Source organism: Pteropus medius, unplaced genomic scaffold (genome assembly GCF_902729225.1).
Source record: "Pteropus medius unplaced genomic scaffold, Ma_sr-lr_union100, whole genome shotgun sequence".
Lineage (NCBI taxonomy): Eukaryota > Metazoa > Chordata > Mammalia > Chiroptera > Pteropodidae > Pteropus > Pteropus medius.
The window spans coordinates 77,071-102,622 of NW_024341288.1; the positions used below are offsets into that span (position 1 = coordinate 77,071).

General features: G+C 35.1%; 1 protein-coding gene and 3 pseudogenes across 6 annotated transcripts in view; 2 read left to right on the forward strand and 2 right to left on the reverse strand.

Moving 5' to 3' along the window:
• Nucleotides 1-25,552, forward strand: part of UGGT1 (UDP-glucose glycoprotein glucosyltransferase 1) — a 118,231-nt gene that overhangs the window by 38,611 nt on the left and 54,068 nt on the right. For all 6 annotated transcript variants that reach the window (XM_039850215.1, XM_039850237.1, XM_039850222.1 and 3 more), the window contains exons 16-19: nucleotides 1,673-1,808; nucleotides 3,812-3,943; nucleotides 17,265-17,429; nucleotides 21,733-21,853. In XM_039850215.1, the coding sequence (XP_039706149.1) occupies nucleotides 1,673-1,808; nucleotides 3,812-3,943; nucleotides 17,265-17,429; nucleotides 21,733-21,853 (554 nt within the window). The remainder of the gene's footprint in view (nucleotides 1-1,672; nucleotides 1,809-3,811; nucleotides 3,944-17,264; nucleotides 17,430-21,732; nucleotides 21,854-25,552) is intronic.
• LOC120592586 (uncharacterized) lies at nucleotides 46-164 on the reverse strand (annotated as a pseudogene).
• Nucleotides 18,030-18,148, reverse strand: LOC120592592 (uncharacterized; annotated as a pseudogene).
• On the forward strand, nucleotides 20,854-20,972 carry LOC120592582 (uncharacterized; annotated as a pseudogene).

Here is a 25,552-nt window from a genome sequence, read left to right on the forward strand (position 1 = left end):
CAAGGACCTTGTCAGCTTACAATTCCTTATTTTTTTTACTTTTTATGCCTATAGCACCTGGTCTTCCTAAGTGGTCTCCCATCCAAGTACTAACCAGGCCCGACCCTGCTTAGCTTCTGAGGTCTGACGGGATAGGGCTTGTTCAGGGTGGCATGGCCGCAGACTTAACAGTTTCTTTTGCAGAACAGAAGTTCTTAATTTAAATGAAGTCCACTTTATCAATTATTTTTGTCATGGAGCATGCTTTTGATATTAGATCTAATAAGTCACTGATAAACCCAAGATCCTGTTCTGTTTTTTAGGAATTTTATAGTTTTGTATTTTGCATTTATGTCTGTGATCCATTTTGAGTTCATTTTTGTTAAGATTATAAGGTCTCTATCTAGAGTCATTATTTTGCATGTGAATGTCCAATTGTTCCAGCATCCTTTGTTAAAAAGACTATCCTTTCTCCATTGAATTGCCTTTGCTTCAGTATAGGCTAATAGCCTCTGTTGGCCAGTGCAAGGTTTTTTGTTTTTGTTTTTGTTTTTTTTGCCAGCCTATAATGTGTAATGGTATCTCTTTATGGTTTTATTCCTTTATTTAAAATTTTAAACTAATAACCTTAACCTTGGTTGTAGCTTTTTGACGAAGGACAGTAGTAAATGTTTTTATGCTTTCCATTTACCTATGATTCTCACTGCCTGTGTTAAATCTCAGTCCCCCCACCCTATATATTTTCACATTCTGAAAATATATAGTTTTCATTTAAAAACAGAACAAAATTTTTTTGTAAAACTGATTCAGGACAGGGCAAATTCCCCTGAGTGGCCCTGCACTGAGAGAAAAAGGTTCTTGACTGAGTGCAGGAAAGAATTCAAGTGCCTGCTGGAATTAGAGTTAAAAAGAAAGTTTGTTAGAGAAGGACAGAGAAAAAGACCAAGACAGAAGGAGCAAAGACAAGAAGAAGCAAAGACCGAAAAAACCTGAGTGTTTGGGGAATTCAGTTTATATATCATTCTTAGTTTCTATGAATTATAATTTAAAGACACCCATTTTCCTTTGATGGTATAGGCATACAGTGTGAAAGGTAAGAATATATAGCTTGAAAGGCCTTCTGGCAATTCCCAGCCATTACTCCATAGGTCCCCTTGCCCCAGGATTTTAGCCATAGAAAATGAATGATTGTGTTTATTCTCTGTAGGGCACAACTTAAAGACTCTGTTTTTCTGTTTTCCCTTCATGGCGTGGGTAAGTGGTTTGTTAGTAATCCCAGCAGAAATCTTCCTTTGTTCTGCAGGTTTCCTTGTGGTTTGTGGTTTGACCTTAGGGAACATCAGCATATTGCAGACTCTGAATATAGCTTGATTTAACTTTAGTTCTCTTGCCTCCTTCCTATATTAAAACTATAGCAATATTTGTCATGGCAGTAAAGGCCTCATTTCACAGTGTGGAAACGGTTTCCTTTAACAGTCAAAAGTCTAAGCCACCTTTGGGAACTTGCTTTTTTATTTTGTAAGTGATGGAAGCCTTTGCCAATCATAGCAGACTAGGATGTGAACCTGTGTTTTTCAGTAGAGGTTTTCCTTAATTAGCTACAATATTTGTGTGGAGTACAAGGATGCTATTCCTTTTAACTGGTTGCATTATTTGAAATAAGTTTCTTTTTCCCCTTTTTCCTCTCCCTCAGACTTGGCTTAATCTTTGTGGTTAATGATTCTGAAGATGTGGATGGGATGCAAGACGCTGGAGTGGCTATTCTGAGAGCATATAATTATGTTGCCCAAGAACTGGATGATTATCATGCCTTCCAAACTCTGACACATGTATGTTTTCATTTAAAATAACAGATAAAATTTAAATCTGACTTAATGTAAGAAAGAATATGTGATAAGGGGATTTGATATTTTTGTAAAGTAAGAAATTATTCACACAAACTTTGTGTTTTATATTTCAAGAGTTGGCCTTTACTTTATTGATTCATCAATGTTAATAATAGATTGCTGTGATTTCAGCTAAGGTAATTTTCTTTAGGAGCCTTACTAATGTATATTAGTCTTCTGCCTTCTGCAGATATTTGAAAGCACTAATTAATGCAGTTTGGTAAATGAGATAGTCTCTACTTGGTTAAAAAAAGTTTGCTTTTTTCACCCTTTAAGACCATCATGAACTTTTCGTTAGGATTCAGTTTACTATTCGGGTCATAAAATTCTTATTGTCTATTTTCTCTATATTAACTGGAAACTTGGAAATGCCCTAATTCATATATATATTTAAGATACTTGCTTAAGTTCAAACAAAGAACTCTCCTCATTTACTTGGGTTTTTTTTTCCATTTTTGAATATAAAAAACTTCATATTCAATAAATTCAAAAGAAGTAACAGGTCTTTTGTTTACAGATTAGTGGTAGTTATTGGAAAATTATCTTCAAAGCAGTTGGTTTTTACCATTTTTATTTTACCCATAAACACAATGTCAGTCTGCTGTTTATTATATTTGTTATTTTTATTGTTTAGAGATTTAGTCAGAGGCATTTTTTATTAGTTAAAATGTGCATTTATTTATTCAGCTAACGTTCACCAAAGACCCACCATTTACCAGAGCTGATACTAGCTACGAGGGATATAAAGAAGAATAAAATGTTACTTCTGTCCTCAAGGACCTTACAGTCTAGTGGGGACACCTCCACACAGATGATTTAGTACAGGAAGCACAGCTGGCTATGGCAGCACTTAGGACCTCATTCCACCAGAGAAGTGGGCATTTTTATGGAGTGGGAAGTTATCCCAGCTGCATGTAGGAGGAAAACAAGTCATTTGAACAATAGCTGCAAATCAAAGGTAGTTATTCCATGTTGTTAGTATGAATTGATGAGATTACTGTAAGAGCAGAATGGAGAGGGGAACCTGGTCATTGAAGCCATTAGGCGGGGGAACAGGTATCCAGTCACAGAGTTAAAATGCAATTAAAAACATCATTCTGATGCATATATGGAGATGGATCTGGTGAAGGTAGAGAAAGTGGCAGGGATACTAGTTGTCGAGCTGTTGCTGTGATCTCTGTGAGCAGTGATGGTGATGGGAGTTAGCAGTAGGTCTATGTAGAATGAAATAAGTTTAAAAGAAGTTGCCGAGGATAATAAGTGTTTTAAAGTCTGCTTTTTGAAGTCTCCCCCCCTACCCCCGTAGCTGTGTGAAGGAAGGGATAATCTGAGCCTTATTTTCTTTCTTGTTTAATAGCAAAAGTAAGAATAGATATATTGTAAAATTTTTGAAATTTTTGAAATAAAGTTTTATTTTTAGAATAATATTAAAGTATATCAATTAAAAATTTTTTTGTCTCTCCACTCCCTAATCCTGCTCCTTAAAGGTAGCCACTATTAAAAGGTTGTCTTGTATCCTTCTAGATGTTTACGTGTACATATTAAACAGTTTGTTGTAGTTTTATGTCTGCTTTTTAAAAACAAGGATTATGCCATACATATTTTGCAACTTGTTTCCCCTAAACAGCAGGGACGTGAGTTCTTATTTCAAGGATTACTTATAAATATTCAGATTTTTTAAAAATTAACATATTTTTGCATTTGGGACTTAATGTGAGTATAAACTGGATTAGGTCATTTTAAGAACATGTAGTCATCTTACATTAAAAACTACATATTCTTAAAATGATGCATGGAAAAGGGAGAATTGCTATTCCCATTTGATCTCATTTGACCTTTTAAGAAAAATAGCCATGTTTTTTTCTATGTTCAGAAATCTTTTATAAAAAACACTCTGGAACTTGAATTTAAAAGTGTAGTTGGTTACCTAGTTTTTCTTTCTTCAGATATATAACAAAGTAAGGACTGGAGAAAAGGTGAAAGTTGAACATGTGGTCAGTGTCCTGGAGAAGAAATATCCATATGTAGAAGTGAATAGCATTTTGGGGATTGATTCTGCTTATGATCAGAATCGGAAGGTAAAAAATTATTTGGCATTTCTTATTTGACTACAATACTGTACTTTTCTCACCTCTTTTTTTTTTTTTTTTTTTAGGTTGTCATTAATAAAGGTGGTGGTGGTTAAAGTATTTAGGTACTTAGCATTTAAAAATTTAGCAACCAGATCACTTTTTTCTGTTTGCAAATGTAGTTTATATTTCAGTTTTGTGAACAGACCCAGTTGATCATTAGTGAACATACAGCTCAAATGGGGAAGTAAGAGTGTGTGCATTCTAGAGAGTAGCTCACCATTGTAATAGCTTAGCATGCTTTAATAGCAAGTATTTGTTGCTATTAACTTGGTTAATTTAGATTGGTTAAGAGATCTCTTTCTATAAATTGATTCATGTTTTAGAGGGATTAGACAAAACACTATTTGGTGAGAACAAAATGGAAGGACTTAACAACTAGAAGAACTTAACTAGAGACATTTCTGAAATACTTTGAAATGAGGAATAAAGCTTTAATTTTAAACACATATATAGTAGTACGGAGTAACTTCTCTGTGCCAGCCCTAATAATAGAGGATCGAACAGGAGATGGTGTCTATACTTGAGGCATCATACAGCCTGTTGGGGAGTGACACACAAGAAGAACAGTAAGGGATTGGTGATTGTGAGGTTAGCAGTGTTTACACCTTGTAGGTGGGAGGCTTGGAGGAAGGAGGGACAGCTCTTCCAGTTTGAGACAAGGTGATTGTTGAAGGCTTCCTAGAGGTGGTGACACCTGCCTACTCTGAATTAAAATTTTTGGAGTGATAACTGTGAAATCAAAACAAAATAAAACACAAACCGATAGGTTTATTATATGTGTAATTTGATATTGAATCCAAAACTAATTAAAATATTGGCTTTCTACCAATACTTTTGAAAAAGTAAATTCATACCAAGAGCTAGCGGATCTGTGAGGGTGACAGATGGTTTGCTTTTTTCTTCTTTATTATTTTTGATTATGTGACTATGTTTTTGATTTTTCTTACAGCCAATGATAAGGATTCCCTTCCCCCCTGGCAGCTTTACTGAGATATAATTGACATGTAACATTGTGTAAGTTTGAGGTGTACAGTTTGTTGATTTGATACATGATTACCATGGTAGTGTTAGTTAACCCCTCCATCACCTCACATAATTACCATTTATTTTTTGTGGTGAGAATATTTAAGATTATATAATTTTCAATTATAGTATAAAGTATAATCATTATGCTGTACATTAGCTACCCAGAACTTACTCTTCTTATAACTGGAAATTTGTACTCTTTGACCATCATCTCCCCATTTTCCCATGCCTCAGCCCCTGACCACCACCATTCTACTTTTTCTGAGTTCAGCTCTTTTAGATTCCACATATAAATATTTGTCTTTCTCTTTCTGACTTATTCACATTAGCATAAGCCCTCAAGGTCCATCGATGTATTCCAAATGGTAGGAGTTACTCTTTCTCTTGGCTGAATAATATTCCATTCAATTGCTGACAAGACACTTAGGTTGTTTCCATATGTTGGCTATTGTAAGTAATGCTGCAGTGAACATGGAAAGAAGATATCTCTGAAATCCTGACTTTATTTTCTTCAGATATATAACCAGAATTGAGATTGCTGAATCATATCATAATTTATTTAAAAATTTTTGAGGAACCTCTGTACCATATTCCTTCATGATTGTACTATTATACATTCATACCAACAGTACACAAGAGTTCCCTTTTCTCCATTCTTTACCAATACTCGTTATCTCTTTTTTGATGATAGCCATTCTAACAGGTATAAGATGAATCTCATTGTGGTTTTGACTTGCATTTCTCTGATGATTAGTGACATTGAACACCTTTTCATGTACTTTTTGGCCGTCCGTATGTCTTCTTTGGCACAATATCTTTCAGTTCTTCTGATTTTTTAATCACACTTATTTTTCTTACATATTGATATTAACCGCTTATCAGATAAATGATTTGCAAATCTTTTCTTCCATTTCATAGGTTGCTTTTTTATTTTATTATTTCTTTTTCTATATAGAAGCTTTTAATTTTCATGTAGTCTCATTTGTTTATTTTTGCTTTTGTTGCTTATATTTTTGTTGTCTTACCTAAAAAAATCATTGCCAAGACCAATATCAAGGAGCTTTTTCCATGTTTTCTTCTAGGGGTTTTATGATTTCAGGCCTTATGTTTCAGTCTTCAATCCATTTGGAGTTAATTTTTGCGAGCGGTATAAGATAGGAGTCCAATCTCATCCTTCTGCATGTATTTATCCAGTTTGCCTGACACTGTTTATTGAAGAGACTGTCCTTATCTCGTTGAGTATTCGTGGCTCCCTGGTCAAACATTTGTTGACTATATGTGCAAGGGTTTATTTCTGAGTTTTTGTTTCTGTTTCTTTGGTCTGCGTGTTTATTTTTATGCCAGTACCATGCTGTTTTGATTATTATAGTATTATAGTATGGTTTGAAATCAAGAATTATGCCTCCAGCTTTCTTCTTTCTCAGGACTGCTTTGGCTATTAGGAGTCTTTTTCGATTCCATACAAATTTTAGTTGGGTTTTTTTTTTTATATATTTATGTGGAAAATGCTGTTGGAATTTTTATAGGGATTGCATTAAATCTATAGATGGCTTTGGGTAGTATGGACATTTTAACAATATTAATCCTTCTGGATCATGAACATGGGATATCTTTTCTTGTTTTTGTATATTTGTGATCTTCATTTTTTAAATTCAAAATTCTGTAGTTTTTGTACAAGTCTTTTACCTCCTTGATTAAATTTATTCCTAAGTATTTTATTGTTTTCGATGCTATTATGAGTAGGGTTCCCCCCCCGCCCCAGATATTTTTTTGGTGGTGTGTAGAAAGGCAAATGATTTCTGTATGTTGATTTTATTTCCTGCAACTTTACTGAATTTGTTGATTATTTGAAATAATTTTTTTGGTGCAGTCTTTAGGATTTTCTACATATAATATCATATCATTTGCAAACAAAGGGAATTTTAATTCTTCCTTCCTGATATGGATGCCTTTTATTTCTTGTTCTTGCTTGATTGCTTTTGCTAGAACTTACAGTACTATGTCGAATAGAGTGGTGAGAGTGGGTACACTTGTGTTCTTCTTGATCTTAGAGGAAAAGGTTTTATAGTCTTTTACCTTTGAGTATGTTAGCTATAGGCGTGTTATATACAGCCTAATTATGTTTAGATATATTTCCTCTATACCCAATTTGTTATTTATTTTTATCATAAAAGGATAGAGTATTTTGTCAAATGCTTTTTCTATATCACGATTTTATCTTTCATTCTATTAATGCAGTCTATTACTTTTATTGATTTGCATATATTGAACTATCTTTGCATCCTAGGGATAAATCAAACATTATCATGGTATGTGATCTTTTTAATGTGCTGTTGAATTTGTTTTGCTACTAATGTGTTGAGAATTTTTGCATCTATATTCATCAAGGATATTGGCCTATAGTTTTCTGTTCTTGTAGTACCCTTATCTGTTTTTGGGATCAGGGTACGACTGGTCTTATAAGATGTTTTTGAGAGTGTTCGGTCTTCAGTTTTTTCGGAAGAACTTGAGAAATACTGGCATTAACTCTTCTTTAAATGTTTGGTAGAATTCACCAGGAAAACCATGTGGTTCTGGGCTTTTCTTCATTGGGAGGGTTTTGATTACTGATTTAAACTCCTTACTCATCAAAGTGTTCAGATATTCTATTTCTCCATGATTCAGTCTTGGTAGGTTGTATATTTCCAGGAATTTATCCATTTTTTCTAAGTTGTCCAGTTTGTTGGTACTTATGATTCTTTGTATTTCTGTGGCATGAGTTGTAATGTCCCTTCTTTCATTTTGATTTTGAATTTCTTTTTTCATTCTAGCTAAAGGTTTGTCAGTTTTGTTTATCTTTTCAAGAAACTAGCTCTAAGTTTCATTGCTCTTTTTTATTGCTTTTTTTCTAGTCATCATTCCTTTATTTTTGTTATGATGTTTATTTTCTGCTGATTTCTGATCTTTATTTCTGCTAACTTTGGGCTTTGTTCTTATTTTTCTAGTACCTGCTGGTGTAAAGGTAGGTTATTAATTTGTGGTCTTTTTTTTCTATTTATTTATTTATTCATTCATTCATTCATTTATTAGTTTCAGGTATACAGTACATTGGTTAGACATTTATATATTTTATGCAGTGATCCCCCTGATTACTCTTTTACCCATCTGGCTCGACTCATAGCCATTAGAGTACTATTGAGTGTATTCCCTGTGCTGTACTCTACATCCCTGTGACTATTTTCTAACTATTGATTTGCACTTCTTCAACCCTTGACCCTTTTATCCCAATCCCCAACCCTCCTACCCTCTGGCAGTCACCAGATTGTTGAGGTCTTCTTATTTTTTATAATTTTTATTTTTCTGTTATAGTTAAGATACAATATTATATTAATTTCAGGTGTACAACATAGCGATTAGAATCTAACTCACAAAGTGATCACCCCAGTAAATCTAGTACCCCTGTACCCCCATACATATTTATTACATTATTGACCGTATTCCTCATCCTATATTTTGTATCTCTATGACTATTTAGCAACCACCCATTTATACTTCTTAATCCCTTTTCCGTCTTTCACCAACACACCCCCAAGCCTCCTCCCATCTGGTGACCTTCAAAATGTTCTCTGTATCTATGAGTTTGTTTCCATTTGTTTATTTTGTTCTTTAGATTCCACATGTACGTGAAATCATATGGCATTTGTCTTTCTCTGTATTACTCCATCCAGTACAACCCTCTAGGTCTATCATGCAATATCTTTATCCATCCCCTTAGTTTTAGTCTGCGTGTGTCTTTTAATCTGAAGTGAGCCTCTTGTAGACAGCCTGTTTAAGGGTCTTGTTTTCTTATTCATTCAGCCACCCTACTTTTTGATTGGAACACTGAATTCTTTTTCATTTGAAGAACTTGTTGATAGATATGTAGTTATTGCCATTCTTTATTCACATTTTTGATACATATTTTTTCTTCTTCTTAAAGAAGTCCTTCCAACATTTCCTGTAATACTGGCTTGGTGGTGATGAGCTCCTTTAGCTTTCTCTTGTCTGGGAAGCTCTTTATCTGTCCTTTGACTCTGAATGATAGCTTTGCTGGGTAGAGTAATCTTGATTGTAGATCCTGGATTTTCATCATGTTGAATATTTTGTGCCAAACCCTTCTGTCCTGCAAAGTTTCTTTTGAGAAATCAGCTACCAGTCTTATGGACTCTCCTTTGTAGGTAACTAACTGCTTTTCTCTTGCTACTTTTAAGATTCTCTCTTTGTATTAAACCTTTGGCATTTTAATTATGATGTGTCTTTGTGTGAGACTCTTTGGGTTCATCTTGTTTGGGATATCCAACCTTCCTGGGCTTGTATATCTGTTTCCTTCACCAGGTTAGGGAAACTTTCCATCATTATTTCTTCAAATAGTTTTTCAACTTCTTGCTCTCTTCTCCATTTGGTATTCTTATGATGTGAGTATTGTTATGTTTGATGCTGTCCCATAAACTCCTTAAATTATCTTTACTTTTTTTGATTTTTTTTTTTCCTGTTGCTGTTCTGATTGGGTGTTCTCTGCTACCCCATCCTCTATATCAGTGATTTGATCCTCCTCCTCATCCGTTCTGTTGATTGCCTCTAATGTACTCTACATCTCAGATATTATATTCTTCATTCCTGACTGGTTCCCTTTTATAATTTCCATCTCCATTTTCATGTTTTCTATCTTGTTAAAGTTCTCACTGAGTTCATCTATTCTTATTGAGCATCTGTATAACCAGTGATTTGAACTCTGCATCTGTTGGATTGCTTGACTCCGCTTTGTTTTAGATTTTTTTTCTGGAGCCCTGGTCTGTTCTTTTATGTGAGACATGTATCTTTGTCTCCCCATTTTGGCTGCCTTTCTGTGTCTGTCTCTATGTAGTAGGTAAAGGTCCTAAGTCTCCTGGTCTTAGCCATGTAGCTTTCTGGAGCTCAGTGGCACAGTCCTGAGGGGGTTCAGCCTCAGGCTAAGTATAGCCCCAAGCCTGTGCCCCTCCAGAGCCATCTGGTAAGAGTCAGCAAGCAATCCACAGATGTCTGCCACTTGAGCTATGCTTGTAGTTGCTTCAACAGGCCATGCCAGAAACCGATTTTAGCTGCAGCCAGTGTGGAGCTTTGGGCTACTCAGCAAGGGGCACAGGGCATGCCGAGAACCCCACTGGAGGTGGTTGTGCGGGGCCACAAGTGGGAGGGGCGGAATTTCAGAGAGTCATCTGGGTGGAGCAACCTCTGTTATCTAGTTTGATGATGTTAGCTATGATGGTGCCTGCATCTGCACACTGGGAGTGGGGAGGGCTCCACCAAGGATTAGTGGATACTGCCAGCACTTCTGCCCAGGAGAAGGCCGCCTTTCCAGCCCTCACCATGAAGCCCTACAACTCATTGTCCCCACTGTATGTCCCTGGCTCTCCATCCCCACAGCAGCTGCCCCAGTGCTGCAGCTCAAGGCAAGTGAGTCCATTACGACGAAATTCCATTCGCGGTGACGGACCATTTAAGAGGAACATCTGTACCTGCCAGCGGTAGCTGCTGTAGATCCTTTCTTGCTCAATCTGTGTGGGACCGGGCAGCCTCTAGTCTGCTCCTTCCTATCATTCCAAAGTGATTTCTTATTTCTCTTCCTAGTTGTAGGGCCTCTGTTCATCCAGACCCTGGGTGACTCTGCTTGCTGTTTGCTCTGTGATTTCAGCACAATTTTAGTGTGGTCACAAGAGGAAGTCTTCAGAGCCTCTACCCTCTACACTATCTTATCCAGACTCCTCTCTTTTTTCTTAACGTAGGTATTTAGTATTAGTATTTAGATCTATTAATATTTACTTAATATATTTAGGTGCTTTGATGTTGCATGTGTGTATATTTACGATTGTTTTATCTTAATGAATTGACCCCTTTATCATTATGTAATGACTTTTCTCTTGTTAAAGTTCATGGCTTAAACTCTTGTTTTGTCTGATGTAAGTATAGCTACCCCTGCTCTCTTTTGATTTCCACTTGCATAGCATATCTTCTTTCATTTTCACTTTGAGACCATTTGTGTCTTTAAAGCTGCAATGAATCTCTTGTAGGCTCATGTAGTTAGGTCTTGTTTTTTTATTCAGTCATTCTTTGCTTTTTGATTGGAGTATTTAGAGTACCTATTGATAGGTAAGTATGTACTAATGCCATTTTATTAGTTGTTTTGTGGCTGTTATATTTCCCTTGTTCCTTTCTTCCTTTCTTGCTGCCTCCCTTGGTGATTTCATGATTTTCTGTAATGGTATGCTTTGATTCCTATTTTTCTCTGTGTGTGAATTTACTGTAGATTTTTGCTTTGTGGTTACTATGAGGCTTACATAAAACACCTTTTAAGACATAACAGTCTGTTTTACATGGGTGAAAACTCTAACTTTTTACTCCATCCCCTTTTCTGGTTTTGATGTCACAATTTGCCTCTTATATTGTATATTCACTAACAAATTATAGTTATTTGTAATACTCTTGTCCTTTAATCTTTATAATAAAATGATTAAGAGTACCATATTACAGTATTAGAATATTCTGAATTTGATTATATACTTATCTTGACCAGTGTGTTGTAGGGTTTCACATTAGTGATTAGCATCCTTTCATTTCAGCTTAAAGAATGCCTTTTAGCATTTTTATAAAGCGGGTTTAGTGGTAATGAACTCTCAACTTTTGTTTGTCTGGGAAAGTTGTCTTCATTTCTAAAGGATGACTTTTCCCAGGTAGAGTATTTTTCATTGGCAGATTTTTTTTTTTTTTCATCATTTTGACTATATCATCCCACTATCCTTGCTTGCAAGGTTTCTGCTGAGAAATCTGATAGCCTTCCCTCGTAAGTTACAAGCTTTTTTTCTCTTGCTGCTTTTAATATTGTCTTTGTCTTTGAATTTTGACAGTTTTATTATAATATCTGTTGCAGAGGATTTCTTAAGTTGATTTTGTTTGATGAGCTTCATAAATTCATATATCTAAATCTCTCCCAAGATTTGGGAAGTTCTCAGCCATTATTTCTTTCTTTCTTTTTTTCCCCATTATTTCTGTAAATAAGCTTTCTGCCCCTTTTCCATCCTATCTCCTTCTGGGACTCCAGTAATTTTCAAATTAGCCATATACCATTTCTTTCTTTCTTTTTTCTTTGTACTCATCTAACTGGATAACTTCAAAGTTCCTGTCTTCTAACTCACAGATTTTTTTTCTTCTCATTGATCAGATATTAATGCTATTTCATTTTTCATTTCACTCATTGTATTTTTTCAGCTCCAGAATTTCCGTTTGGTTCTTTTTTATGATTTTTCTTGTTTTGTTAAATTTCTAATTTTGTTATTGTATTGCTTTTTCTAATTTTGTTGAATTTTTTTCTCTGGGTTTTTTTGTAGCTTATTGAATTTCCCGAAAACAGCTATTTTGAATTCTTTGAGTAAATCACAGTTCTCCACATCTTTGGGATGAGTTACCGTAAGATTATTGTGATACTTTGGTGATGTTATGCTTGATTTTTCATGTTCCTTGCACTTTTGCATTGCTTTCTTTGCATTTGGAGTTGCAGTCACTTCCTCCAGTCTTTATTAACTGCCTTTGGGAGAGAAATACCTTCCATCAGGCCTGTTAGGAATTCTGAGGCATTCTCAGGCTGTCTGTGGATATATCTGCTTCATGCTTGCTGTTCTCTTTTATACAGACTTCAGAAATTTGTATAAATTCTCTTGATTCTCTAGCCCCAGGTTAGGTGCTAACCAGACCCCCTCTTGTTTTCCCCAAGGTGGCACTAAAGCTCAAGTTTTGTTGTCTTTCTAGCTCAAGATTTGGGCTAGCTTTCTGTGGGTTCTTACAAGCCATTGAGCAAAACTTGCTCTTGCTGCTACTGTCAGGAATGTACCCTGGGAGCTGGCCACGGGGAGGAGTTATGTGTGTGGGTGAGGTACACAGAGCACTGGGGGTGCCCTTAAGCCATTTGGGGAGATCTGTGGATGAGGTGTTCTGGGTGGCTCGTGGGTATACTTCTTGTTGCAGTAAGTACAAACTGTGTCCCTTAACTGCCCTCTGAGAGCATTGTTGCTGCTGTTCCAGCCTCTACCCTCCCCCAGTCACGAGTTCACACTTCAGTACTCTGGATGGGGTGAGAGAGAAATTAGCCTTTTTGGTAGCATCCTAGATAGCTGGGGAAGCTGGGTACATACTCCCTTGCCTGCACATTCCTTTGCAGGAGAAATCATGAGTCTAGAAGATCTTTCTCTTGGCCTTAAGCTGCACTGCCTTGGGGGAGGGGTGATGTGTGTAAAGTCAGCCTGTTCCTCTTACTCTCTTTGGTGTGTCCAAACTTGTAGTTTTTTGCTCCCTTGATGTTCTGGAACTTCTCTCCTGGAACTTTTCTGTCCATGAGTGATTGCTTAGACATTTTTTTCCCAGTGGTTCCCAGGCTGTGGCCAAGAGGGCCCAGTCCTTGGACCAAGCCAGGGTCAAAGTCTGTATGCCTATCACCTGATGCATGTGTGGGCGAGACTTATCCTGGGTCATTTGGTGGTTGGTGCTGGATAGAAAAGCTCTCACAAAGGCACTTTTGTTCATGGATGGATGCCAAATCATTGTTGTGGGAGGGACACCAATGAGGGGCATCTTATTCAGCCATGATGTTGACGTCACTCGTACTTTATTGTCACACCTCCTTGTGTCAAGTCAGGTTTGGAACTAAAGCTGATCATGAGATCTATTCAGTTTTGACTGAAAATGGTTCCATTATTTTATTGCAGCCTTCTGTTCAGTCACTTACCTTTTATGATTTTTTGACTAAAATAATATTGATGTGGACATTTTCACATTTTCACCAACAGCAAGAATAGCACTCTGTAAAAAAAGAACAGGTGAAATAAAAGAAAAGAAAGGCTGCTATGGAAATACTAAAGGTTCAAGGGAATTAATGGGATTTTCTCATATTTCACATTTGGAAAAAGGTTTAATTCTAATTTTTTCTATCCTGTTGAAGAAAAAGTTCATGTTGCCTTTTTATTGTGGATGATTGCTATATCAAAAGTATTTGCTTGACAAATATTGAATACAGTGGACAAATTGAGAAAAAGGGTATTTTTACTTGTTGTCTTTTATGTGTTGAAATTCTTATTTACTGAAGAATCAAATAGGAGTAACACAGACCTACACAGACCTAGTTCCTCCGTAGTTTCCTAGATGTGGCCATTTTCCTCATCTGTACTGATTAGTGGCCCTTCCCATATAAAAAGATCATATTATTTATATATGCCACGTAATTTACTATTTGAGTAGATATATACTCTGAAGAGAAGGATGTTAGATTTCTAGAAGTCCCAAGAATCTAGTGATTAGTAAGAATTTTTAAATTGCAGGAGCAATACTCGCACACAAAAAAGCTCAAGAAAACATTCTTTTGAAAAGGAAGAATGAGTGCATTTAGCTAATGTTGTTATAAATATCTGTACCTTTTGTTATAATTCTGAAGCTATGATATCTTCTGTTTTTAATATTTGAAAGAAGTAATCATTTCTATAACTAGGCAGTACAATTAAAGTAGAATTTTAAAACTGAAGACAGTTTAGTCAGATAGGTGTCTCTCTTTTGAAGCCAGTAAGATAATGGTAGGTAAGAAGAGTTCTCACTTAAATTGAAACATTTTGCTTTTGGCTGTTAACTCTGAGTCTTTATTAATCTTAGGTATAATTTGTGAGTGGCTCATTCATAAGACTTTGCCTGTAATTAACGTTTTAAAATAATTTTAACATTTTTTAGTGATTAGTTGATAGAAGTTCTCACATGTAATTTTTTTATTAAAATTATTGGGGTAACATTGGTTAATAAAATCAGATAGATTTCAAGTGTATAGTTCAATAATACTTCATATATATTGCATTGTATGTTCACTACCCAAAGTTAAATTTCCTTCTCTCACCAAATATTTGATGCCCTTTACCCCCATTTACCTCCCCGCTGTCCCTTCCCTTTGGTAACCACCAATCCACGCTGTCCTTGTTCATGAGTCTCTGTTTGTTTGTTATGTTTGTTTGTTGCTTTCAGTTTCGTATCCCACATATGAGCAAAATCGTATGGTTCTCAACTTTTTCTGTCTGACATATTTCACTGAGCATGATAATCTCAAGATCCATCCATGTTGTCACACATAGCAATATTTCATCTTTTCTGATGGCTGAGTAATATTCCATTGTATATATGTACCACAGCTTCTTTATCCAGTCATCTATTGAAGGACACTTCAGCTGTTTCCATGTTTTGGCCACAGTGAATAATGCTGCTATGAATATCGGGGTGCATATATCTTTGTGGGTGAATGCTTTCAAATTTTGGGGGTAGATACCCAGTAGAGAGATTGCTGGGTCATATGGAAGCTCTATTCTTAGTGTTTTTGAGGAAACTCCACACTGTTTTCCATAGTGGCTGTACCAATTTGCAGTCCCACCAGCAGTGCATGAGGGTTTCTTTTTCCCCACAGCCTCTCCAACACTTGTTATTACTTGTCCTGTTGATGATAGCCATTCTGACAGGTATGAGGTAGTACCTCATTGTGGTTTTGATTTGCATTTCCCTAATGGCTAGTGAAATTGAGCATCTTTCTATATGTCTTTTGATCATTTGTATGTCTCCTCAGGAGAAGTGTCTGTTCAGGTCCTCTGCCCATTTTTTAATTGGATTGTTTGTTTTTTTATTGTCGAATTGTATGAGTTCTTTGTATATGTTGTATTAGGCCCTTATAGGCCCTTTCAGATGGGTGCCTCTTTCTCTCGTTGATAGTCTCACATATAACTTTTAAACTTGGCTCTTTGATAATTGAGCTGCATTCTGTTATTGGATCTGGTAAACTGTTTACAGGTTGTAAAAATGGAAGCTATATAGTCAAAACATATCCCTCCCACTCCTAACTTTTATTCAGTTGCCATTTCCAGAGACAACTAATGTTACTTACTTATTATTGTCACTTAGAGTTAGAATTTGGGCTTTGTTTTATTGAGGAATGATTTTCAAAGTGCAAAGTATATTAAAATTGAGTTTTTACACACTTGTTTGAAAACAGTTGAGGTTAAAGAACATAATTAACAAGTTACAATTTTGGGAGTATAAATTTTAAAAATTTAAACAATGATATAGAGAAACAAATCAATCTAGAATGTCTTTTTGTCTATGCCATATATAGTCCCTCAGATAGGTCTGTACCATCAGTTACTGTTGTGGCTAGATCCGATTAGAAACTAAGCAATATATGGCTGATGCCTGGTATTAGTGACACAATTGAAGTACTTCTCTATTTGTGGTATTTAAAAAGGTTACATGTAAGAAACTTCTGGTATTTTTCAGAATATATCAGTTACAAGATGTTTAACAAGAAAGTTTTGAAGAATTATTTTTAATATCTTGCATACGATATAGTTTTTTGTCTGAAAACTTAGTCTTGGGTTGGTGGTTGATATATGGAGAATGTACCTATGTTGACAGTCAGAGGAAAGTGCCAGGAAAAAAATATATCCATCTTAGATACATTTGCCATTTTGTTGGCCTGGCATTTTCCTGCCAGGGAACCTCTTTTTTTCTTGGGGAAGGAAAAAGATTGAACTCAGTATATTGTAGAGCAGTTTTTATGCACTGTTTTCTCACCAGTCTTGTTTTGTTTTCTGTAGATGTAATTTCTTTTTAGTGATATGGATCTTTTAATTTAGGATTGGATGTAAATATTTCTTCTCAGGCTTTCTGCACAGGATCACTAATAATTTATGTCAGTCTGTTGTTGTGCTGCTCATTATGGGAGCCTCTTGCCACATGTGACTTTAAAATGAAAATTAATTAATTTTAAGTGCTTAATAGCCATGTGTGGTTAGTGGCTACTGCATTGGGCAGTGAAAGTAGAATATCTCCATCATTGCAGAAAGGTCTGTTGTATAGTTTTGGCTTTAGCTTGTATAATTCAGGATTGGTAACTTGGGCTGCTGAAAATTACCCCAACCCCTACCCTCAAATCACTTCCTAATTTGCAAGGTTTTGTATTTTTATAAAAACTCAGTAACTTAATCTGAAATTTACTTAGTCAGATATTAACTATGATTTCACCTTTGATATTTTTTAAAAGAAATTTCTTTAGTTATATTGGTGACCATATTTCTGTTGATTTTTTCTTACTAGGACATGTATTATGAAAAATATACTTTGTCCCATTTGTCTCATGAAGGACAAAAATGTGTCATTTTGTGGTCCCTTGTGATTTTAGGAAGCAAGAGCCTACTATGAGCAGACTGGAGTTGGTCTTCTGCCTGTTGTTCTGTTCAATGGAATGCCCTTGGAAAAGGAGCAGCTGGATCCTGATGAGTTGGAAACCATCACAATGCACAAAATTCTGGAGACCACAACCTTCTTCCAAAGAGCGGTATACTTGGTGAGTGGTATTTGAAGGTTGATTTTGAAAGAGAATGATTTGCTTACATTTTTGTATCCTCTGTAGTAGGCAATAAGAACATTTTCATTACCCTCTAAATAAACTCAAAACCCAGTGGTGGTCACTCTCCATTTTCCCCTACTCTGCCCTATGGCAACCACCAATCTGTTTCTCTCTCTATGTGTTTGCTCGTTTTGGACATTTTATGTAAATGGATTCATACAATATGTGGTCTTTTGTGACTGATTTCTTTCATTTAGTGTAATGTATTCAAGGTTTTTATCCTTGCTGGAGTGCATGTAAGTACACACTCCTTTTTATGTCCAAATAATAGTCCCTTAAATGGATATAACATATTTTGTTTATCCATTCATCAGTTGATGCATATTTGGGTTGTTTCCACTTTTTGGCTACTATGAATAATTGTGTATGGGTTGTCTTAGGTATATATCTAGTAGTGGAATTGCATGCTTATTTTAACAATTCGAGGACCTATCAGACTATTTTCTTTTTTTTTTTTTAGGCAAGGCAACCCTTGGTTGACCTCACAGATTGCAAGGACCTTGTCAGCTTACAATCCCTTATTTTTTTATTTTTTTACACGTACAGCACCTGGTCTTCCTAGGTGTTCTCCCATCCAAGTACTAACCAGGCCCGACCCTGCTTAGCTTCTGAGATCAGACAGGATCAGGTTTATTCAGGGTAGCATGGCCATAGACTATCAGACTATTTTCCAAAGCAGCTGCACCATTAAACATTCCTACCAGTGGTGTATCCGGGCTCTACTTTCTCCACATTCTAGCCAACACTTGGTATTGTCTGTCTCTTTAAGTATAGCCTGGCTGGTGTGAGTGTTAACTGTGGTTTCGATTTGCTTTACTCAAACCTGAATGATATTGAGTTTATTCACCATTTATATCTTCTTTGGAAAAATGTCTATTTAAATTATTTGCCCATGTTTAATTGTGTATTTGTTATTTTTGAGCTGTAAGAGTTGTTTATTTGTTCTGGATACTAATCACTTATTATATATTTTCAAATATTTTCTCTCACTTTATAATTTGTCTTCTCACTATTTGGTGGTATCCTTTAAAGCTCAAATGTTTTTAATTTTGATTAAATCTAATTTACTTTTTTTTTTTCTTTTGTTGCTTGTGCTATTTGTATCATATGTAAGAAACCATTGCTTAATCCTACGTCACAAAGATTTATACCTGTGTTTTCTTCCAGGCATTTTATAGTTTTTTCTCTTAGCATTTAGTTCTTTGATCCATTTTCAGTTAACTTTTATGTATGGTGTGAAGTAGGAGTCACCTTTTTTTCCAAATCCAATTTGACATGCAACCAGGTATCTTTTGGGATGATTAGTTGTCCCAGTACCATTTATTGAAAAGAATAGTCTTTCCCCATTAAAATGTTATGGCACTTTTATAAAAAAAAAAAAAAATTGCCTTTTAACATATAGATTTATTTTTGGATTGTCTTGTTTTCCATTGACCAATATATCTTTTCTTATGTAAATACCTCATAGTCTTAATTAGTATCGTAATCAAATGTGAATTTTCCAACTTTGGGCTGGCCTGCCTGCCTGCCTGCCTTCCTTCCTTCGAAAAAGGACTGTTGGGATTTTGATAGGAATTACATACAATCTGTAGATCAATTTGGGCTGTATTGATATATCTTTGATACCTTTTAAAAATGTTGAATCTTCCAACCCATGAACACAGGATGTTTCCATTTATTTTGGTCTTGTTACTTTCTTTCAACTATGTTTTGTTATTTTCAATGGCAGAGTCTTATACTTTTTTCTTGAAATTTATTCTTTAGTATTATATTCTTTTTTATGCTACTGTAAATGAAATATTTTTTAAATTTAATTTTTGGATAGTTTATTGGTAATGAATAGAAATACAATTGATTTTGTATATTGATCTTACACGTTGTAACTTATTAGCTCTAATAGTATTTTGTGGATTCTTTAAATGCTTTATATATAGAAAATGTCAACTTGCGACTACGTCATTTTCGAAGAGAGAGTTTTGATTCTTCCTTTTTAATCTGATGCTTTTTACGTCTTTTTATTTCTTTTCTTGCTTATTGCTTACCTTCTAATACCATGCTGAATAGAAGTAATGTTGAGTGAACATTCTTGTTTTGTTCCTGATCTTAGGGAGGAAAGCTTTCAATCTTTCACCAGTAAGTATGTATCAGCTGTTGGTTTTTTGCAGATTCCTTTTATCAGTTTATGAAAGTTTCCTTCTATTCTTAGTTTGTTGAATGTTTTTTATTATCAGTGTGTGTTGGATTTTGTCAAATACCTTTTTAGTGTTTATTGAGATGATCGTATGGTTTTTCTTCTTTACCTATTAATATGGTATATTATGTTGTTTGGTTTTATATGTTGGATTCCTGGGCTAAACCCCACTTTGTTATGGTGTATAATCCTTTTTATATAACATTTATGTAGTTAAATTTTTTATATCTACTTAATTTCAATAATATAGAAAAATTTCACTCTTCAGTAGCTCTGTTTAGCTCCTCCTTTATGTTGTTATTGTCATACAAATTATATCTTTCCACATTATATGCCTATCTGCATCAATTTATAATTATGGCCTTTATAGGTACCTTTTAAGTGAGAAAAATAAGAGTTACAAACAAAAATATATATTTATACTTTCTATATTTACCTATGTGGTACCTTTACTTGTGCTCTTAATTTTTTGTGTGGATTTGAGTTATTGTCTTGTGTCTTTTCATTTTAGCCTGATTGATACCCCTTAGTATTTGTTATAGGTTAGGCCTGGCAGGGAAAAATTCTCTGTTTTTGTTTATCTGGGAATGTGTTCATTTACCCTTTATTTTTTAATGAAAATTTGTCTGCATATGGAATATCTTCGTTGACAGTTATTTTCTTTCAGCACTTTGTATATGTAATTCTATTGCCTTTTCATCTCTATGATTTCTTTTGAGAAATCAGCTGTTAATCTGATTGAGGATCGGTTCTATGTGATTAGTCTCTTCTCTTTCCCTATTTTCAGAATCCTTTCTTTGGTTGGTTTCAGGATCTTTCAGGAACCCCTTTTACTTTTGACACTTCATAATTATGTCTATGTGTGGAACTCTATGGGTTTTTCCTACTTGGAGTACATTACATTTATTATTTATTATTTTTTTATTTTACAAAAAACTGTAGTGGACGTTTGAGCAGCGCAGGGGTTAAGGGTGCTAACCCCGCTCCCTTAGTGGTCAATAACCTGCATATAACTTTTGACTCCCCAAAATTTACCTACTGATAGCCTATTTTTGACTAGAAGCCTTACCGAGAACATAAAGAGTTGGTTAACATATATTTTGTATGTTGTATATATTATATACTCTTATAATAAAGCTAGAGAAAAAAATGTTAAGAAAATCATAAGGAGTCTACAACCATGCCACCCTGAACAAGCCTGATCCCGTCTGATCTCGGAAGCTAAGCAGGGTCGGGCCTGGTTAGTACTTGGATGGGAAACCACCTAGGAAGACCAGGTGGTGTAGGTGTTAAAATTAAAAAAAAGGAAAGAAAATCATAAGGAAGAGAGAATATATTTATTGAAAAAAAATTCACATATAAGTGGACCTGTATAGTTCAAACCCATGTTGTTCAAGGGTCAATTGTACATATATTTCTGTAATATGAGAGGTACAAAAGGGAAGAATAAATGATGAATTGTTTCTCTTTTCACCAGCATAATTGTGACTCTGGAAATGTAGGGTTACTTGGATACCTGAGATTGAAAAAAGCTTGGGGTGATTTTTATTACAAAGTATATTAATTGCTTGAGAGAATGCATTTGCCTTTCTTCTTTAGACAGAAACCAACAATAAGCACATCTCAGAATGGATTTCTGTTTTTGTTAACTACAATATGTAGAGCTTACTTATTTTTGGGGAAGCACAGAGGTATGTGGAGAGATCAAATAAAGTTGGATTTGCATTTCAAATTCACTTCTCATTAACTCTGTGATTTTCAGTTAGTTATTTAACTTTTCTGTGCCACAGATTCCTCATCTTTAAACTGGATGGCAATAACATGTGCTTCACATTGTTGAAAGTTAGTGATACTGTGCATGATGTGCCAAGCTATGCTTGGCAATGACAAGGACATAAATCATGGTAACGTGTTTTTAGCTGTTACCTATACATAAAAAGGTATTATATATATAAAAAAAAGGTATTATAAAGTTAATAATTTTTTAGTTTCTAATTATCAATCGGATTTGTTTAACACTCATCCTGTCCCCACCTTTTTTTTCTGTAGGGCGAACTGTCCCATGATCAAGATGTGGTAGAGTATATCATGAATCAGCCAAATGTTGTTCCACGAATCAATTCTAGGATTTTAACAGCTGAGCGAGAATACCTGGATTTAACAGCAACCAGTAAGGAGCATTTCAGGAGCAGCTGTGGGCTGTTTTTGATTTGTCTTTCAGAATCTTTGCATTTATTAGATTGTAATGTTCAGAAGATAACCCAAGATTTTGACCCGATTTTATATTTGAACTCATTGCACCTTGACTTCATAATACAAGCTTCTAAATTCATAGGAGTTTCCTCCAAAAGAAGAGAAATTCTTCCTGGATAAACACTTGTGAACTTTAAAAAATATTCAGTGACTTTTAAATAAAAAAATAGGCATTAGATGATAAAAAGGACCTGTATTGTTGACTTTCTTAGTTATAAAACTCTTTAAGCATCTGTCTTTTCTTCATCCTCATTCTGGAATCAGTCAGCAATGTCAACAAATATCTTAGTTTTATTCTGAGAGCATGAGAATGCCTTTCTAAAAAATAAAGCTTCATTGAGGAATAATGTCATGCCATAAAACTAAATCTTTTAAAGTGTACAGTTTTAAAAGTGTATGATATTTTTACGTATTTTCAAAGTTGTATGATCACTACCACTATCTAATTTAGAACATCATCACCCCAAAAAGAAGTGTGTACCCATTAGTAGTCATTTTCCATTTCCCCCTTCCATTCTCCAGGAACCACTAACCTAGTTTCTGTTTCTATGGATTTTTCTATTCTGGATATTTCATATAATGGAAAGTTTTTGTGTCTGGCTTCTTTCACTTAGCATAATGTTTTTCAGGTTTATCCATGTTGTAGCCTGTTTCAGTACTTCAATCCTTTTTATGGCTGGCTTATTAATACATTGCATAGATATTCTACACTTAGCTTATCTATTTCTCAGTTGATGGATGTTCGGGTAGTTTCCCCAAGAATACCTTTTAAGAGGTAGATATGTTAGATCCAGGTACAATTTGTTCCTTTTGCCTTCCAGTATGATTTTGCAGGCCATTTTAGGAAACAGCTGGAAATAAAGTAGAGCTATTATCACTTGCCCAGGAAAATCTCACTGGGGGAGAAAAGATAATGTGTACTGGTGAAGTCAAAACCAGGTGTATTTGTTGTTGTAGTTATGAATAATGGATATATAGATCTATTTATGGTTGTTACTTTATGACACCTACCTCTAATCTTAACTGGAAACTGAATTCTTTTTCTTTTAGGCAGAGGAAAATGCACAGATATGCTTTTATTTGAAAAAGAAAGCAGTCAGAATGTGAGCTACATTGTTTCTTCACAGCTAGGTTTTAGCTTTTCACCTGAAGTTTTAATAGATCAAGGCAAACAGTATTATGAGTCTTTGTCTTGAGTTTTTGTTGTTTTTATTCTTTTGATTTTAGGATTTGTTTATTTATTTTTTTAAATTAAATTTACTTGGTTGCTTTTGGTTAGTAAAATTATATAGGTTTCAAGTTACAATTCAGCAACATATCATATGTATATTGCATTGTGTGTTCAGTACCCAGAGTTAAATTTCCTTCTGTCACAATATATTTGACCCCTTTACCCTTATCTACCTTCTCCCACCCTCCTTTCCCTCTGGTAGCCACTAAACTGTTGTCTTTGTCCATGAGTCTCTGTTTGCTTGTCTTATTCGTTTGCTGCTTTCAGTTTTATATTCCACATATGAGTGAAATTATATGGTTCTCAACTTTTTCTGTCTGACATTTCGTTTAGCATGGTAATCTCAAGATCCATCCATCTATCCCAAATGGCAGTATTTCATCTTTTCTTATAGCCAAGTAATATTCCATTGTATATATGTACCACATTTTCTTTATCCAATCATCTCTTGAAGGACGCTTTGGTTGTTTCCATGTCTTGGCCACCATGAATAATACTGCTATGAATGTCAAGGTGCATATATCTTTGTGGATAAATGCTTTCAAATTTTTTGGGTAGATAGCCAGGAAAGGGATTGCTGGGTTATATGGAAGCTCTAAGTTTTTTCCCAGCTTTATAGAAATATAATAGATAATTAGTTTACATTGTACAATTAAATGAGTTTTTTTCAGTTATAGTTGGCATACAATATATATTAGTTTCACCTGTATAGCATAGTGATTAGAGATCTATATATCTCACAAAGTGATCATCCCACTAAATCTAGTACCCTTCTTCCCCTTACATATTTATTACAACATTATTAACTACACTTTATATCTCCATGTCTATTTTGTAACTATCCATTTGTACTTCTTAATCTGTTTGCCCTTTACCATTGCCCTTAACCCCCTCCCATCTGGTAGCCCTCAAAATATTCTCTGTATCTGTGAGTTTATTTCTGTTTTTGTTGTTATTATTTATTTTGTTCTTCAGATTCCACATGTACATGAAAGCATGCAATATTCACCTTTCTCTATCTGACTCATTTTATTTAGCACAATACTCTCTAGGTCCATCAAGGCAATATCTTTTTCCATCCCCTTCCCTTTAGTCTGTGTGTGTCTTTTAATCTGAAGTGAGTCTCTTGTAGGCGGCATATGCAGGGGTCTTGTTTTCTTATCCATTCAGCCACTCTATCTTTTGGTCAGAGCACTTAATTCTTTTCCATTTGAGGTACTCATTGATAGGAATGTAGTTATTACCATTCTTTATTCCTGTTTTTGATACATGTTTTTTTTTCTTAAAGAAGTCCCTCCAACATTTTCTATAACACTAGCTTGGCGATGATAAAGTCCTTTAGATTATTTTTGTCTGGGAAGTGCTTTATCTGTCCTTTGACTCTAAATGATAGCTTTGCTGCTTAAAGTATTCTTGGTTGTAGATCCTTGATTTTCATCATGTTGAATATTTAGTGCTAAGCCCTTCTGTCCTGCATAGTTTCTTTTGAGAAATCAGCTGCCGGTCTTGTGGGAGCTCCCTTGTAGGTAACTAACTGCTTTTCTCTTGCTGCTTTTAAGATTCTCTCTTTGTATTTATTAACCTTTGGCATTTTAATTATGATGTGTCTTTGTGTGGGCCTCTCTGGGTTCATCTTGTTTGGGATTCTTTGAGCTTCCTGGGGTTTTATGTCTATTTCCTTTACCAGGTGAGGGAAGTTGTCCATCATTATTTCTTCAAATAGCTCTTCAACTTCTTGTTTTCTTTCTGGTACCCCTATGACATGGTATTTTTACCTTTAATTGTGTCCCATAGGCTCCTTAAATTATTATTGTAGTCTCGGCTTCTTTTTTTCTTGCCATTCTGATTGAGTGTTCTTGGCTTCCCCGTCCTTTATATTAGTGGTTTGATTCTCTTCATCATCTATGCTGTTGATTCCCTTTAATATACTCTCTATCTCAAATAATGTGTTCTTTATTTCCAACTGGTTCCCTTTTATAGTTTCCATTTCCATTTTTATGTTTTTCATCTCTTTGTTAAAGTTCTCACTGAGTTCATCTACAGTTCTCCTAAGTTCATTGAGCATCTTTATAACCACTATTTTGAACTCTGCATCTGTTAGATTGCTTGACTCCATTATTCCTGGATCTCTGTTCTGTTCTCTCATATGGTTTCTGCTTCTTTGTCTTCCCATTTTGACTGCCTTTCTGTGTCTGTTTCTATAAACTAAGCAAAGTTCCTAAGTCTCTTGGTCTTATTAGCATGGCTTTGTGTAGTAGATGTCTAGTGGCACCGTCCTGAGAAGGGTTCATCTGCAGGCCAAGTTTAGCCCCAGCCTGTGCCTCTCCAGGGCCACCTGGTAAGATTCAGCAAGCAAGCCACAGATGCTGTGCTTATAGTTTCCTC